The sequence below is a fragment of the Poecilia formosa genome, unplaced genomic scaffold, assembly GCF_000485575.1.
Source record: "Poecilia formosa unplaced genomic scaffold, Poecilia_formosa-5.1.2 Scaffold521, whole genome shotgun sequence".
Taxonomy (NCBI): Eukaryota; Metazoa; Chordata; class Actinopteri; order Cyprinodontiformes; family Poeciliidae; genus Poecilia; species Poecilia formosa.
In genome coordinates this window covers 91,982-108,508 of record NW_006800460.1, presented here as the reverse complement: position 1 = coordinate 108,508, position 16,527 = coordinate 91,982, and the positions used below count along the sequence as shown (strand labels likewise).

Sequence of the window (16,527 nt, the reverse complement as noted above, 5' to 3'; positions counted from 1 at the left end):
TGATGAATGTTTTACAAAGACGATGACGATAATTACAATTGTTGTGCTGGTCGTTCATCCGTCAGTCACAGATTGAGCGCCCTCAGGAAGTTGCAGAGTGAGCGCGTGCCGCGGCGCCGCTCCCATCGCCAACGTTCCCATCGCCAATCCCATCGTCACTGCTCCCATCGCCGCCGCCGCTCCCATCGCCAACGCTCCCATCGCCGCTGCTCTCATCAGCTCCATTTGCATTTCATCTCCATTTCAGGCCCTATAGTCAGCGCAGCTATCCAGAACCAGTCACCACTACGAGGCTGAGATGCTGCCGCCGCTCAGGTGTGCTGAGAACTGAGCCAGAAACTCCAAAATGTGATCTTTTTCCTATCAGTAAATGGCTGTCGGAGCCGTTGGGTTGTGTTGGCAACACTCTTCAGTGCGGAAGTTGCTACTCTGTGAGGAAGACTCAAAGTTGGGGTATTTTTATCATGAAGAAGCTCAGAAATCTAAGAAGTTGTTTACAGGAACACATTTCATTCATCCAGGCTGCCAGAGGGCGAGAGAGAGCAAGACTTTAATCACATAACAGGAAGATCTTAAGTGAATATAGCAAAGTTTCTGTTTTATTCCTCTCATTTTCATGTTTGCAGCCATTTGAATATCTTTGAGGCTCTATAAAGACCAACACACACAGAGAGACTTCTGCTTTATTTAAGCTAATCCCTAATAAAAGGCAGCTTGAAATGTTAAAACTCTAACTACCCCACATTGCCGTGTGACCTCAAATTATTTGCTGAAAATTTGGAGCAAATCTAAAATATTCAAAATGAAATTCAGTTTAAGACGCACGATAGTTTCCACACTTTTACAAATCCTCTAACGCGCTAATAGCATATCTTTTTTGTGATTTTCACTTTAGCCTTTTTGCTAACGTTGAAGATGATTAGCGCATTTAGCTTTCCCTAAATCAGTTTTTTTTTTTTGATATATTCTAAAACTAAAATTTTCTCAAGTGTTTTATAAACTTTGAGTTGAATGAAGTTTGTTAGTTTTGGTTATCGGTTGTTATGAGTTCTTCAGATAGTTAGACGTTTATCTTCATGCTCTTATTTTGAAGAGAAGCCTGTTGGCGCAGCAGCAGTCACTTCATTTCATGTGGAATCGTAAAGCAGCAGAACATGGACAGCAGAGAACCTGACGTTCTGTTCAGACTTTCGTTTCATCTCCTCACGCTGCCTGCAGGTCAGCAGCAGCATTCAGAAAATAAATAACGAAGAAGAAATGTTGGTCCTCATGTTTGGGCTCGGCAGCAGATGGAGTCGTGTTAGCTGCGCTCACATGATGAGTGATGTGACATTTTCTCCCGTTCAGAAACAGAATGAGCTGATTGTAAAACGTGCACTCACTCCTTTCTGCTCCGTTTTTGCATTTTAATGAGCAGAAAAAACATTTCTCATATTTTCAGCCCACTGAAAACAAAACATTCACTTATTTATAATGTTTCCTGCTGCAAGAGTCGACTCAAATGTTGAAGTACTGCAAATGCAGTTTGGCTTTCAGGTGCTTTTATCAATTTATCAATTTAGATGCAATTAAAATTTTAAAATGGAAGATATAAATTGCAACACACAATTTTTATCTGGGTTTTTGCTTTAAATTATCAGCAATGAGACCAAAAACATCCAGTGGTTTTAGCTAAAATGCATTTAATAAACTTGGTGAAATAAAGCAAAGTGAGTAAAATAAAAAAATCTAGAAAAAGTTGATCCACCTGAAAAGTTTAGGATTTGGTTTGCCATTTTTTTTAAATAAAAATCCAAACGTTTCAATTATTTTATTAAGAAATTTTTATTTCATATTTTTTAGCAAGTAAATAGAAAAGTTAAATTGTTTTTGTAATTAAAATGAAAATTCCACAGATTTCATGGAACTGAAGTATTTTGAACGTCTTTGGCCAAAAAGTTTGTACACCCCCCGTGAGCAGGTTTTTATTTTATTTTATTTTTTCCCTGTATTTTTACATTTTCTCTCTTTTCCGTTTTTACTCTTCTTATTGAGAGCAGTCTAAAGTTATCTGCAACTCTGTAAATTTGGTAAAATATTCAGTCAGTCAACTTTGCTTTGTAAGTCTTGCTTCAGAAGTGAATATTTTAATTAATTAATTTCCATTTTCATCGTCTCGACTCACTGAGCTCTCGCTCTCATTACCATATCGTCTCCACCTGTTCTTAATTATTCTGCTTTATCTTTAAAATTCATTATAGCCCAACTGACAGCTAGCTTTTTGTTTCAGCCAAATATAAAATCTGCCAAAAACGTGAATATTTTTAATTAAATGCTGTTTTTTTTCTTAATTGGTTAAATGAATTTGATTAACTCTGTAGCTGTTAAATTAAAGTATTTTTTACTCAGGTGTTGTAGGTAAAACCAAATCTCTGAATCAGAATATCATCAAAAACTTGATTTATTTCATTAATTCAGATTAAAAAGTAAAAGTTTTGTACAGATTCATCCACACAAAGTAAAACATTTAAAGCCTTTATTCCAGTTCATCTGAAGGATTCTGATGAGAAGCAGAATTTTACATCAAATTGACAAAATATTGTTGCCATGGCGATTAAAGCCCCGGATCAGCTGAAGAACTAAATCAATATTTAAAATTTTTGTTTCTGTGCAAATGTTTCACGTTTGTGTAAATTTTAGTTTTGCGATATTTTATCTAAAAACGTCTGTGATAAATTAATACATTAAATACATTTTCAGTCAAATTATGTTAATAAAACATTTCTATGCAGCTAATAAAGCACAGCCACTTTAAGCTCTTCATTTTTGTCCCACCAGATTTAAAACCGTTCTCTCTCGCTTTGCTGTAAGAACCAAACCTCCCGACCCACAATGCATTTCAGGATTGAAACGCATAAGCCTTTAGGGAGCGTTTGACTGGACGGGCTTCGTTGCGCCGCTGTAATCTGGATTTGATCTTTCGGGGCTGGAGTTTTAAATTCTGTCCTGGTTTTCATGGATCCTCTTTCTGAAGTTTCCCACAAATCTGAACAGGAAGTGATGGGCGCCATCTTGGTGGTCCAGCAAAGAGGAACGATGGGAGAATATAAAGAAAATGTCTGCTGTGGGGATGGACCCGTAAGAGACGGAAACAAGTCAGACGGTGTGAACGAGCTGCCTCTGATCTCCTACTGTGACAGAGTTCACTGCTCAGTGAACAGGAAGAGTTTATCCAGCACGGAGGAGCTTCACAGCCTGAAATCCATACAGTCAGTTTAAACGCATTTCTAGAGGACGTACGAACTCTTCGAGTCAAAAACGAGGTTCTGCTGACTGGAGAGTGAGTACATGAGGTAACAAACACGTAGGCCGCATGTCCCTGTTAGCTAGCAGATACATTAGCTAAGCTAACGCTGCTAGTTCGGCAGTAAGTACTGCAGTAAATATCACTGATGTTTATCTTAGTATTACACAGGCGGATAGAGTATTGAAGTAGTTATAAAGTACTTATGTTGTTTATAAGTACTTTATAGGAACGAGAGCTAGTTCTGAGCTAGTGGCTTCTTTATTGTTGTCATAGCAACTGCCTACCAAGATGGCTGTCAGTTAAAATGTGACGTCACATGGGAACCAAGAATTGACTGAGATCGGACTCATGTTGGCGTTTTTCCTGACTGCATGCTTGAGTGGCGTCTCTAACGCAGCGTGGCGTAAAATCTCACGTTGGATGACCTCTAACAGAACAAGGCGGCGCGATTAAAGCATGTCAGTGTTTTCATGACCGGACTGAGTAATCAGAGGACTCTGGACTTTCTCTGAGCAGATCCTGAATATCCACACCGATAACGTTCATTTTCTGCCCTTCGCCACCTTCTCACTGCGCTCCTCCTAAATCCTCTAAATTACTTCTATTTTCTGCATAATTAGGTAAATGGACGGCCGACAACGATCTGTGAAGAGAAGGGAGATGACATGAGACGGTTCCTTTGCTCCCTGTCTCTAAAATAGACCGGCGGTCTGGTTGCCCTCGTCTTCATGTCTGTTTTTATAAACGAGCTCCAATCAGGATCTGTAGCTCAGAGTTAATGATTCCTTTACTGAACTGCTGATGTTTCCTTTCCTTCCACCGTTCAGCAGGCGAATCCGAACCAAATCCGACTCTTTTTACCACAGTCTGAACGGCCCGATTCTGATTCTTTCACCAGAAAATAAATCCGATCTCCTCTGTACTTGGAACTAAATCGTATCGGATAGTTTTTATGTTCTTGCTCTGTGGTTGGAAACCGTTCACACCGACGTCCGACTGCGGCCGGATTTAATCCGTAGCAGGAACAACCATGCAGAAAAAAATCAGATGTTAGCATGTAGCTCAGCTACACCGTATGCTACCGTCTCCATGGCGACGGTAGAGCATTGTTACAAAATGGGTTTGGTTTTTAAGTTTTTTTTAAATTGATTTTATGACATTTTAAATTGATTCTGAATCGTAGTAAATTGAAATTGTGATTTTGGATTTATTTTTTAGCAGTCTGCTAATAGGCTAGCATGTTCTGTCTGGAGGAGTTGCTGCTCTGTTTCCGTGTGAATTCAGACGTTTTGTGTTGAAATGCAGCCATAACTGAATGTTGGTATTAATTATGCATCGGTCTCCTTCCCCTGAGCAGGTGAGCCTCGTTAGCATGGGGATGAACACGTTGCTGTCACGGATCAATGAAGAAACAACTTTCTGCACCTGAATCGTTCTCAGTGGACAAATATAAAACTCACATGCTGGAAAGATGAAACGTTTCCTTGACATTTCCCTTCGCCGCGCCGCGCCGGCGGCTGACGGCAGCCGACTGCATGTGCAGCAGCTGACATGCGACAGTAAACGGCGGCGCTGTACCGGCCCGGTTCTGCTGACTGGTTCCGCTTTCATCACGGTGCTGCTCTAATGGGCCTTTTAAATGCAACACAATGGAAGTGGGTTTGTCACAGTTCATCACGTCAGACAAACCCCATCAGCTCGCTTCCTCTGGATCCGTCTGAAGCTTCATTACGGCCCGTCGCCGCGGGGGGCGGGGCGTCGGTGTCAGGACGCCGCGCCGACGGCGCCCAGGTTCCTGACAGCGATAATGACGGAGCGTTATGATTCAGAAAGGAGGCTGGTTCACTGGCGTTTGCTGATGAGTAAAACAGTAAAACGTTGTTGTTGTTTTTAAGGCTGTAATGAGAGGAGATGTTAGAAACTCAGCAGCTTCCAGAAACATAAAACATGTTACATCTGCCTCAGATTAATCTGCTGACTGCTTATTTATTTTATACAGACTTTCATTAACCTTTTAAAAGGAGAGTTTCATGGTATTTATGTTCAGAATGGCGCCTGTTAGCCGCTAAGCTAGCTGTCAGGGATTGAGTTAAATCAATGAAACCAGTCCTGATGAACAAAAACCTTCATAACGTCTCTTTCCTTATCAGGTTTCTACAAAATATGGTAAGTATCATATAAATAAGCTGAGAAAACTGCAGATGTGTAGGTTAATAAAATATTTTGTCTCCTGGATATGAATCTCTGAAATGTTTGGTTTCTGTGGAGATGCAGGAGAGGACTAAACATTTTTTTCTTTTACAATGAAGAATTAATTTAATTTTACATAAATGGTCCTGAAGGAGACGTAGTTTGCTTTTCTTTTTTGAAATTTTATCTTATAAATTTTGCAAAGTTTTATAAACAAACGAGATAAGTCCAGTTTTATCGTTTAACTTTTATAAACTGCAGTGCGTCACAGAACAGGAAAAATAATGCCAAAAAAACTCAAACTCTCTTTCTTGCTGTTAGCTTTGTGCTACATCTGCACACCCGTTGCCGTGGCAACCTACTGACAACATCCCCACTAATTAACAGATTACATTCAACTGTATCAAGAATTAAAATCTAAAATCATGCAAACATTTCCCACAAACAGAAAATTCAGTCTGTTACAGTTTTATGTTTCCAGACTTGATGTTAATTTTTAATTTTTATTTTGCGTCATAATTCTGCACCAGAGGAGAGCTGCCTAATAACAACAATATGTTTTTAATGTTTCATTCCAACAGTACAGAAACGTAAGACTCATTCTGAACGTTATTTCAGATATAAAATCCAGTTAATGCTTCACCTTGGCTTTGACCTACTTGCAGGTTTGGAGATTCACAAATCCACTTTTCCTGTTTTTCTGCAGTTTGATGCAAATTTAATGTCTGAATTTAATCCGACTCCATCAAAACCACAACGATGTGCTTCCAGCGCCTCACCGCTAACATGTCAGAAACGTGGCGGCTGTAATCAAGTTGTCGTAAATTGCAGCCATTTGTCACAAGCTGAAATTGTTCAAGGTGATTTTTCTGAAATGTTTTTCATGTCAAACAAAAAAATGGACAGAATCACAAAACCAGAACAGTGATGGAAATTCATTGATTCATGAGCTTAGAGCTGCTAGTTTTCTACTCTTGTTTCATTTTTAACATAAAACTTTTTGAGTTTCTCTGTTAAAAGTTGCATTTAAATGTTTGTTGCTTACATTTTTAAGCTGAGTGAATCTCAAAGTGAAACGGTTTCTATTCTGCTGTTTACATCCTTTTCTGTTTTGTTTTGCATCAAATGTAAAGTTGTTTAATATTTGCTATGTTCAGTGGTGACCTTTAACCCCTTCCGATATGATGCGTTTTAGAAACGTGAAAATATTTCCTGGTGTGATAATCTGAACTTTGAGATGCTAAATAAATGCTAAAATGCTTAAAAATCATTTTAAAAGTCACAGAAGCGATAGCGTAATAATGTTAACTTCTGCTATACTCTAAGCAGATGCTCTGTCTGCACTGATGAAGATTCACTATCTGCATGGGGGAAACTTGAACTGGCTCCAACTGACAGCAGCCCAACCTACTTTCTGTTTTAGCTGAGGTTCAGGCCGTTTCCCACTTGGCACAGTGATGCAGTGGAACCCAGTTCAACCTGCTTGAACAGAAACTTCCTGTGGAGGAGAGATGAGTTTTTACTGGATCAGGCCGTCAGGTGTGGACGTCCTGATTGGTCAGATCGGAACGCATATCTCACTTTAATGAAATATGTATAGAAATATTTTATTTGCTGACTGAATGTCAGGGCAGAAAAAGTGAAAGATGTTTTTTATCTGAATTAAAACCACCAGGAAGTCCCTCGCTGCCTTCCTGGACTCGGTAGAGCAGAAGTTTGTGAGCTTTGCTCCTGAAGTGCTGACAGCAGCGGCTCCGCTCCATTAGCGGCGCCGTCCGCTCCCATCATGTCAGCCGCTGCTGTCACTTCATCTGGGCTTCCTGCTGGCCAGCATCACATCAGAAAACAAAACACAGACGCATCAGTCTGTTCCAGTCATTTCCTGTTGGGTTTACTCCTGAGCTTCCACGCCGTTCAGAACCACTTCCTGTTGGTCTAATCGGGCCATTCAGAAAAAACTGACTAAAAATAACAGTTACTGAAAAAATGTGCTCCGTTTCCGGTTTCTGGTTTTTCTTGCTGTGCCGCTTTCTGCCAGCAGATGGCGCCACTTCGGCATAAGTCAGGAAGAAGCGCTAAAATCTGATTTGGGATTACTTTGCGTTTCACAGGGGTTTGAATAACATTAAAATGGGAAAATGCCGCTGCTCTTATTATCTTTAGTGAAAGTCTGAAAGTTTCTGTGTCGTAAATCTTTTACACCTGCCTGAGATGTTTGGTTTTTCATTTGAACACATTTCCTCAAACTGTGATGTTTTCTGGGATTTTGTTACAACTATAGAAAAAAAATTATTCTTGTTCCTGGTATAAAAAAAAAGTAAAAATATAACTGAACAGAAAATCTAAACTGAAACGAAGCATTTTCAAACAATAAAACTAAACTAAAGTGAACACATAGTCCACACTAACAATGAGTTTTAAATGAAAACAATGAAGCCGTTCTGATTGCTGCTGGACGCCGGGAGGTAAAAATGTGAGTTTTTTCCCAGCATCCTTTCTGCGGCGGCCAGCAGGCTGGGCGTGGGCGGAAGGAGACGCTAATTGTTTAATTAGACGATGGAAGCGCCGAGCTTCACAGTCTCTCCTGGAAGCGGCCGCCGTGTCGGACTCATCGGCACACCGGACCAAAATAGTCCGTGTGAAGAACAAGTTGGAGAGTTCAGGCGCTGCTTACTTTCTCTCACACACACACACACATACGAACACACACACACACACACAGACTGTTGGAGCGTAGCGGTTGGAAGTTGCAGGTAGTGAAGTCTGGAAATAAAAACTCTCCATGTTGGACTTTGATTAGACCATCGCTGTCAGATGCAGCTGGAGTCGAACCTAGATCCGTTAAACTCTCTGGTTCTGGTTCTGTTTGGACCCGTTCACCCGTCTGTTAGTCAGATTTAAAGCTGCTTCCTCTGATAACGCAGCAGTGAAAACTGATTAAATTCAAGGATCTAAATGTGTTTCTGTTTGTCTCAAACTGTTTCAGGCTGGAGATCATTTAACACATTTAACCTGAAATTAGCAGCATTTTAATTTATCCAGCCTGAAATGAAAATATGAGTCTATTGACTCAAACCATGAATACGTCTGTTTACAGATGGTTAAAGTTTGGATCCCAGGTTTTCCAGTCAAACACGTGGAAATAAAAACAGAAATAGTTCTTTACTACCAGGTGAAACACAGTTTTATAACAGCTGTGTTTCTATTAAATACGAAATGAAATTAAAATCACAGTAAGTCATTAATCTTGGCAGCGACGGATGTAAACATGAGATGATCATAATTTCTGGAGCTAGCGCCCATCTATCAGCCAATCAGAGGACTCAGTGATAAGCCCCGCCTACGTGGGAGGAGTTACGCATGCGGCGTTTGGCCATTTTCCATTGGAGTTATTGATTCAACATGTTGAAATGACTATGAACAGAGTGATGCTCTAAACAAACAGAAACAAACCATGAAGAACACTTCCTGTCGTCTTCTTCATGGTTTTCACCAGTAGTAACATCTGAATGTTGATCATGTGACTCGTACGATGTGGAAAAAATGTTTCTATTGCAGTTTAGTGAAACATCTATTTAATAAAAACAACCTCATCCCTGCAAAACAACTTTTTACTGAAAACGGGAGTTTTTCCATTAAGCTACTTTATGTTTGAAGCAGCTAATGTCCTTCTGCTTCACATCGATCCTCTGCTTTGAGTTTTTCTGTAATTTGATTTCCTGAACTGTGAAGATGTTGAAGGGCTGCTGGCGGCTCAAACAGAGAAGATATTATCCAGTTATATTCTTGAATTAATTGATGTATTTCCTCTGTTGGGATCCTGATGTTTCTGTATTCATGTTTCTCTCTGTGTTTTTGTTAAAAGCTCTTCAGCTGTTTGTGTGTTTTGTGTCGCCTGTTTTTCCTTCAGTGAGAATAAAACCCGACTCTCCTCTCTGTCCTCTAATAGGCTCATCTCTCCCTCTTTCTCTCTCTCCCTCCATCTTTCATGAGTCTGAATAAAGCAGCTAATGGTGCATGGAAATAGTGGCGGCGCAGTCACGACTGCAGACACTTTCTGTTCTGTTTCTGTATGTAAGTGGAAAAGAGGACGAGCCGTTCCGTCGTCACGTTTATCCTGGAGCCTCCATGTAGAGCGCAGCCCGGCACGCTGTGTGGCTTCTGTCGGGTTCCTGACACAGATCACTGACGGTTGATGCGTCTTCCTGTCCTCAGGTTTACATTCGCATCCTGGACAACGAGTGGAACGTCTACAGACGCTACACCGAGTTCAGAGAGCTGCACAACCAGCTGAGGTCCCAGTTCCCACAGGTGGACACCTTCAGCTTTCCACCCAAGAAAGCCATTGGGAACAAGGTGAGGTCGCACTGTTTGTCTGGATGCTGCCACGGCGAACTGGGCCAAAGCATTTCAGTTTGATTCAACATCCAGTACGAATAAGTCAAGTTTCCAGCTCGATTCCCGGTAGGTGTACCTAATAAAGTGTTCAAAGTTCCAGTAACCCTCAGGTTCTGTTGGGTTCAGCTGTGAGATGACTGTGAAGGAAAGCGAAGGACTGAACCGATTTAAAAAAAAGCATCTTCATCACCAAAAACGGAAGCGAAAGATTTGAGGCCAGACTGAGAGAAACAGGAAGCAGCTGGATAAAGCTTTAAAGCTTCCTGAGATTTAAGTGGCAGATTAGTGAAGTCTGGGTGTGTCTCTGTGCCCAGTGTGTGTGTGTGCTCAGTAACACTCACACACACACACACACACACACACACACACTGATGCTTCATGGAAAACTGAGCATAAAGCAGCAGTTTGATAAAACGCTCTCTGCATTTCTTCAGAATGGATTGTTTTTACCAGCAGTGTGCCAAAAGATTGATTCAGAATCATTATAACGTCCTAATATTCATTTTAAAAAATAAAACAAACCGCCTCTCTGTTGGCTTCCGTCTTGTAACTAAGCGGGAGTCCTGGCGTTGCCATGGAGACGGTACAGAAACTTACACGAGGCAGAAAGAAACAAAGAGGAAGCAACAGAAATTCGAGCGGCTCCGTCTTCGTTGAAGGAAAATATTTTAGTTCTTTTTGGTTTTTACCTGAATTCCTGGGAGGAAAACCGAGCTGGATATGAGCTTCACCGAGTTCAAAGTTCACAAAATGTAGACGGAGAACTTCAGGAACACCGCTAATAAACGGAGCTAGTTAAGCTACAGCGGAGCTACGCAGTTCCCTCCGGTACAGAACTCCGAGAGGTGAGCTGTGATTGGTTAGAAGGTCCGGTACGGAACACAGAGGCGGGATGTGATTGGTCAGACTGTCCGGTCTGAGAGCGGGGCTGTGATTGGTTGGAAGGTTGTGGGCGGGGCTTGTGAAGAAACGATATTTTGCTTTCACTATCTGGTTTCTGTATCTGCAGTCAACATAAATATTTTAAAGAAACGTTTATCAGACACAAAGCTAAATTTTTAATATTTTTTATGATTTTTCACTGAATGACTCCAAACACTGTGATGGCTCAAGACTCCTGGGTGGAAATTGAAAGGCGCTCTGCAGAATGGTGGCGCTCTCTGATGGAGGAAAATGGAGGATTCAGAGAGGGAGTGATTTACTTTAAGCATGGATTAATATTTAAAACACTTTAATGTCTCCATGTGTCGTTCAGATCTGCTCCAGTCTGACAGATCCTTATGATCTGTCATGAGGATCCTATGATCACAGATCGACTGAAGCAGAAATTATGAAGAATCGGTTTGAATCGAATCATGAGTTGGTAAAATATTCCCACCCCTAGCTTATAGTGTGTGTGTGTGTGTGTGTGTGTGTGTGTGTGTTGTCTTTATTGGTTTTCAGAGGTGAACACCTTTCCTCCTCCAGGTGAGCTGCTGTTAAGCTTCTAACCAAATGAAAGCAGAACTCGTTTCTCCCTTTAGACTGTTAGTTAATAACGAGTTGAAGCCGTCTTATTAAAAGCTCATGGATGCTCTGTTACAGCCATTAATTCACCAGCAAATTAATTAAAATCCTAAAATTAGTGAATCCACGTGCATGTTGACCTACCATGGTGGTTATATAACCGCTTCCCTGCTTCAACATATTCATTTAATCTGTGAAGCAGCAGCAGTGACTCAGTTTGCTGATGATGTTCCCAGTAGGTCTCTGCTTCCTGTCCGTTCAGATGACCTCCAAACGACCTCATGACTCATAAACCATAAACACAAACATGTCCGGCTCTAAGCAGCTCCGTTACGTTTCCAATTTCTGTGTTAAAAAATATGATTTTATATCCGTACATGTGACTCAGGGACCAGATAAACTCAGGAGCCATTTTGTTTTTAGAAACACAAAATCATTTTGTGAATTTTTTTATGCTCATCAATACATTAAATATTAAATATTTTAATGAAACAAACATTTTAGGTAATTTTTTCAGTTTATTTTGGTATAAAAAATATTTTCATTTCCAAACAACAAAAATGAGAACTTTCTTCAAAAACTTTAAAGTAACCAAAATTAAAAGAAAACATGGCTAATGAAATAAAAATACTTGGTGCCTAACACTTTCCATGAAGGAAGAATTAAATGTGAAACTCTAAAAAGTTCCCAGTAGAGAGCCACATTTGTAATTCTTGACCTGCAGTCTGGGTTAGTCTGGTAACCCTAACCCACTTTGGACACCTCTGATCTACCGACAGATGTAAACACACAAACCTGGAAACACAACAAAACCCAACAGCAAGTATAAAACACTGCAAACTGGCTCCACCAAACGTTAGTCCTCCAGGCCAGCAGGGGGAGTCGACAACCAGACCCTAAATGAAGACGGGACGTCCAGTAGAAAGTTGGAGGAAGAAGGAAAATACTTCATGTACAATATTACAGAACAGCAGATTCTGTAACAACGTTAGCTACCAACCGCTAGAGTTGGTAGCTAACGTTGTTACTCTGTCTCCCCCTAGTGGCCTGGAGGACTAACGTTTGTGGAGCCAGTTTGCAGCATTTTGTTCTTGGTGCAGTTTTTGCTGTTTGATTAATTGTAGCCTTATTTTATTTTAATTGTAGTTTGGCTGGATGTTTTTCTGAAGCACTGGACCAAACCGTATTTCTTCATATTTTCTGTTGACAGTGACCCTATAATGCGCCGTCGTAGATTTCAGACCTGCGATCAAAGCTGCAGAGAAAGATTTTACACTGGAGCCCAAAACTCGATGGTCATGAAGGCGAGAGGAGGAACGACGGCAGCAACGAATAAAATCAAATGTTTGGTAAAACGTTGATGGGAGCTGCAGCATGGAGCGATTCAACAGGCCCAACAGTCGGCTGGTTAGGAGCTGTGTGTGTGTGTGTGTGTGTGTGTGTGTGTGTGAGATGCATCAGCAGCTGGCCGGTCTTGCCTGAAGCATCAGCAGATGCAGAGAAACTCGTTAGCAGGACTGAAATGACGCAATGCAGAACGTGAGAGAAAGAGGCTCCAGAGCTTCAAAGGTCAGAGGTCACCTTGTGACCCAGAGTCGGCCCTTTTCCTCTTCAGACGGACTCATGATGATCCTGTTTGATCTCCCAGCAGATCTCAGGCAGCATGTTTGAAAAATGAACAAAGATTTCCAAAAACATCCCTATGGATATCTGCACTCCGGGTCAGAGGTCGCGTTAAAGATTTTCCATCTTTGACCATTTAAAAAAAAAAAAAGACAGAAAAATCTGAAGGCGCTCTTTAATTTTGACAGATTACTTTTCACACCCCTCATCACTTGGAGAGACATTTTAGCGCAGAGTTCAGGTCACTAAATAAGAAGCCAAGTTTCCCTTCGCAGCTTCGTCTCTGAAATGGAAACGGCTGAATGACCTGGCGATGCATGAGTGGACGCCGCAGCGAGGAGTCAATATGGCGGCTTTGGAGCTGAACCTCTGCTGGAGGAAGCGAAGGCGAATCAAGAAATGCCTTGTTTAGGAGAAACGTTCCCCGTTTTCAAAATTTTGGCTGAAGTGATGCTGGTAATTCCAGACCAGCATCAAAACCACAAAACAGTCCACAACCTCTGCAGCACTCCCACTGCTCAGTCAGGTGACTCGCGTCGATTTGGACCGGGATGAAGACGATGCGTTCAGGGCAGCAGGTGAACCACTCAGAGGTTAAATGTTTGTATCAGTTATTGGATCCGAGGGGTTTTATTGTGGAGAGAAAGTTAGACGAATTCATCTGCTCGATTGTTCAGCTGGTTTAGACTGAATATTAATTCAGCTGAATGAAAATGAAATGCAGTTTATTATTTTAAATGGCAGAAGCAGATGTCACTTGTGCATCAGATTTATGGGTGTACCAGAAACACGCAGATACAAAGGTTCCACTAAGGACATTTCTCTGTTAAAACAATGTGTTTAATCTAAATCTTTTTGTGTCTGTAATTAATTAATGGAAATCACGAAGATGACCGTCTGCTCCTGGAGAATCCTTGGGATGTTCTGGAGAAATCTTTATGAAGTGGCAGAACCCTCCGATCTAGATGGAAATAGATAAATAAAAGTAATTCTGACTCTGCAGAAGCTGCTGAAAACAAAGCCCCAGTGAATGGCTGCCGTCATGATGAATGTGACGGGTGAGCAGCATGCTGCCGTTCAGGTAGCAGAGAAGCAGAAGTTTCCCTCCATCACAGCGCCGCTGCAGCTGCTCCTCACTGAGCTGTCAGTCTGCTTCAGAAAGCGTCTCTGCATGGGAGCGCATGTTAACAGGCATGAAACTGAAAGTCCTTGGCATGTAATACAGTTAGCAGGGTGTGTGTGTGTGTGCGCTCATTTCCCCTGCTACCTGATCACCACTGACAGCTGGTGTGTTTCATCCTCAGCAGAGCGAAGTGCAGCTGAGCAGATATTCATGGCGCCGTTAAAAAAGCCTTTGAAGGTCTCGCAGTCAAATATCAGAGCCAGAATGCTGTCCCAGCATTAACATTTCTTCATCATTAGCTGGAAATAAAATATAAAAGCCCCTGCTGGCGCGCGCGTGTGTTTACGTGTGCATGTGTATCAAAGTCACTTTTAGATTCTCAAACAGTCTATTTGTAATTGATGAAAGCAAGGCTAACAGAAACGAAGCTAACAGCAGAGCTGGGCTCCACTGGTCTGCACTCCAAACGGGTCCGAACTCAGAGAAACAGCTCTGGTACTTTGGACGCGTTCGCACCAACCCAGTCCAGTCCACTTTAATCCGACTCCAGTCTGTTTTCCTCTAAAATCCGGTCTGTTGGTGAGGTGTAAACGCTAACTGACCTCTGACCTCTGGTCCTCCAAACCTCGGTCTGGGTTCGGTTGAAGTGAACTCTGGTTGGTTTGAATGTGAGACCGCTCCAAAAGCAGGAAGTGGACTACAGTGCACGGCATTCTGGGTAAATCCAACCAAAGCTAACATGCTAGCCTAGCGCTAGCAGCAGAAATGGCTCCTGGTCTTTAGCCTAAAGAGAAATCCTCCAACCGCCTCCATCTTGTTTCCATCTGGTGAAGAAGGAAGTTGCTCTCAGTGTCTTCAGAGGTTTTTGTGTCGTTTCCTTCAGTGGTTCTTGGTGCAGCGCCCCCACAGGCCAGGAGGGGAACAGGCTGGTTTGACTCAGAGCAGCTGGAGGTGGAGCAGATGTTCTGGTTCCAGTAGAACCGGTTCGACTGGACTGAAGGAGGTTTATTTCGGGTTTCTGCAGAGTTGAAGGGGAAATTCAGCTGTTTGACTCTCATGTTGGAGCAGGGAAGCATGTGAAAGTTCCCTGCTCCAACTAGAAACTCCCATCCAGATGGGAGTTTCTAGGAGTTGCGTATCCGACTTCTCAGAAGTTGCTGATGGTTAAAGCAGCAACGGGGAAATATCTTCTGATCCCAAAGTGTGGGAGGAAATATTCAGCTGTCATAATATTTCCCTCTGTGTCAAACACCTGGCCTCGTCTGCGTCTCCAGAGGAATCTGTCACAACTTTCATTAGTCTCATTACCGCTGCAGTGTGAAAGCGTCTCTCATTGACGCAGCGTGAAGGCGGCCATTTTCCCTCCTGCCCGTCCTGATGGCCCAGCATGCAGATCTCTGCACGGCGGCTCTTCTGCTCCACTCAGACCAGCTGCCAAACTCTGAGCCCATTTTTCCTAATTTAACGTTTCCAGCTTCCTCTGGCCTTGCTGCTGCTGCCGGCCATGTTGGAGAGACGCTTAGCAACTCTGTGGCAGAAGTTTGCGTCGTTTCACGGCTTTGTTTGGACACAGTGATTCCCACAGACCCAGGCGTTCCGTCACCTCCTGGAAAAACCTGGAATTTAAGGGTTTTCCAGGTACAATTGTTAAAAGGAGAATTCCCCATTTCATTATCCAAATGTTTTTCATTCTTTCTGTCTTTGCCTCTTTATTTCTTCCAGCCTTTCTTTCCATCTTTCCTTCTGTTTTTTCTTTCTTCTTTGTTTCTTTCACTATTTGTCTTTTTTATTTTGCTCATTCTCTTTTTTCTTTCCTTCTTTCTCTTTTCTCTCCTTTTCTCTTTACATCTTTCGTTCTTGATCGCGGACCGATCATCGAGTGTGTTTTGCTCTCAGCTGAGTCATTTGCGCTCCGCACGGTTCAGTTTTTACCAAGCAGGAAGCGCTGCGCTGGATCTGCTGGTGGAGTCGGTTCTGGCCGGGTTGAACTGGGGCAGAACCAGTTAAAGGGGAATCACCTTTAGTAGGTGAACCGGGTCGTGTCGGTACCAGCTCCAGGTTGAAAACATTCAGCCTGAGCGATGCAGATGAAACGGTTTTAGCAGGTCAGGTGGAAGTCGATGAATTTTTCAGCTGCAGTTTTTCTCTCCTCTAAATGGTTTATTAATAAATAATTCTGACCTTCAGTGTTTGTTTCCTTTTCTCTCCTTCAGCCTCATTATTTGTTGCAGTTCAGAATAGTGTGAGCAGCTCTGCTGCGTTTCGGACAGAACTGATCGAATTGACCTGCAGTGGGATGAGAAGCAGAGCAATATTTTTAATACGGGTTGCTGCGTGCCAACGCTCCGCTGCGTTGCTGCGCTGCTGCGTTGCTCCGCTGCGTTGCTGCGCTGCTGCGTTG

General features: G+C 42.2%; 1 protein-coding gene and 2 long non-coding RNA genes across 3 annotated transcripts in view; 2 read left to right on the top strand and 1 right to left on the bottom strand.

The window, feature by feature from the left end:
• Positions 1–16,527, top strand: part of LOC103129163 (sorting nexin-29-like) — a 34,532-nt gene that overhangs the window by 9,425 nt on the left and 8,580 nt on the right. The window contains exon 4 of the mRNA XM_007540142.2: positions 9,692–9,832. Within this exon, the coding sequence (XP_007540204.1) occupies positions 9,692–9,832 (141 nt within the window). The remainder of the gene's footprint in view (positions 1–9,691; positions 9,833–16,527) is intronic.
• LOC107834115 (uncharacterized) overlaps positions 9,841–16,527 on the bottom strand; it is an 18,063-nt gene continuing 11,376 nt past the window's right edge. Inside the window, exon 3 of the long non-coding RNA XR_001659897.1 lies at positions 9,841–10,685. This is a non-coding gene — a long non-coding RNA (uncharacterized LOC107834115). The remainder of the gene's footprint in view (positions 10,686–16,527) is intronic.
• Positions 10,628–12,739, top strand: LOC107834114 (uncharacterized). Its single transcript, XR_001659896.1, has 2 exons — positions 10,628–10,719; positions 12,591–12,739. It is a non-coding gene; the product is annotated as an uncharacterized LOC107834114 (long non-coding RNA).